The sequence below is a fragment of the Octopus bimaculoides genome, chromosome 30 (genome assembly GCF_001194135.2).
Source record: "Octopus bimaculoides isolate UCB-OBI-ISO-001 chromosome 30, ASM119413v2, whole genome shotgun sequence".
In the NCBI taxonomy this organism is placed as follows: Eukaryota; Metazoa; Mollusca; class Cephalopoda; order Octopoda; family Octopodidae; genus Octopus; species Octopus bimaculoides.
In genome coordinates, this window is record NC_069010.1 from 7,350,935 (window position 1) to 7,351,853 (window position 919).

Here is a 919-nt window from a genome sequence, read left to right on the forward strand (position 1 = left end):
TATATATATATATATATATATATATATATATATATATCTGTGTGTGTGAAGGCTCATGGCTTAGTGGTTAAGATGTTGTACTCACAATGGTGAGATTGTGGGTTTGATTCCCAGACAGGGCGTTGCGTTGTGTTCTTGAGCAAAGCACTTCATTTCACATTGCTCTGCGATCATTTCGACATCTGACATGTGGTACCCGTTGCACCTGTGCAGGTAATGTTGATCTGATGGAGGGAGTGAGCTTGTTTACACAAAACATTTGATCACTATAAACAAATCATCTGTGTGGTTGTTTGGTAAGAAATTGTAGAACCCTCATACGTCGTCTAACGACGGGAGAGTCCATCATATATATGTGCATATATATATATATATATATATATATATGACAGGCTTCTTTCAGTTTCTGTTTATCAAATTCACTTGCTACACTTTGGTTGGCCTGAGGTTATAGTAGAAGACACCTGCCCAAGGTGCCATGGAGTGGGATGGAACCTAGAGCCATGCAAGGAGGGGAGATGAACAAGAGGGAGAGAGTGCATGGAGAGCAGGAGTGTGGACCAGGACGAGAGAGGGAGAGCAAGAGGGAGGGAAAGTAAAAGAGCCGAGCAAAAAGGGAGAGATTCTATGGTTGACATTGTAGGGTAGGTGTGAGAAGCCAGATCTGGCCAGTTTGAACATAAGACTGGCAGAGTATTTGGGCCGGATGTGGCCCTTTTGAATACCAAAGGGTTTACGTTATTCCATCAAGCAATGAATTTCTTTCTCTGTCTTTTCCAGGATGCTTGTCGTCTGCAGAAAATTATGATGGACAAGAAGAAAGAACTGGAAAAATTTGAAGTAAAGGTAAGTGCTGCCACCCACCTTACAAAGATGCCTTGTGTCTGTGTCGTTTTGTCTTTTATTACTGTTTTTATAG

At 41.5% G+C, this 919-nt stretch overlaps 1 protein-coding gene across 1 annotated transcript in view; it reads left to right on the top strand.

The window, feature by feature from the left end:
• The window catches only part of LOC106870580 (protein polybromo-1), a 142,866-nt gene that overhangs the window by 76,823 nt on the left and 65,124 nt on the right, over window positions 1-919 (top strand). The window contains exon 12 of the mRNA XM_052978118.1: window positions 781-846. Within this exon, the coding sequence (XP_052834078.1) occupies window positions 781-846 (66 nt within the window). The remainder of the gene's footprint in view (window positions 1-780; window positions 847-919) is intronic.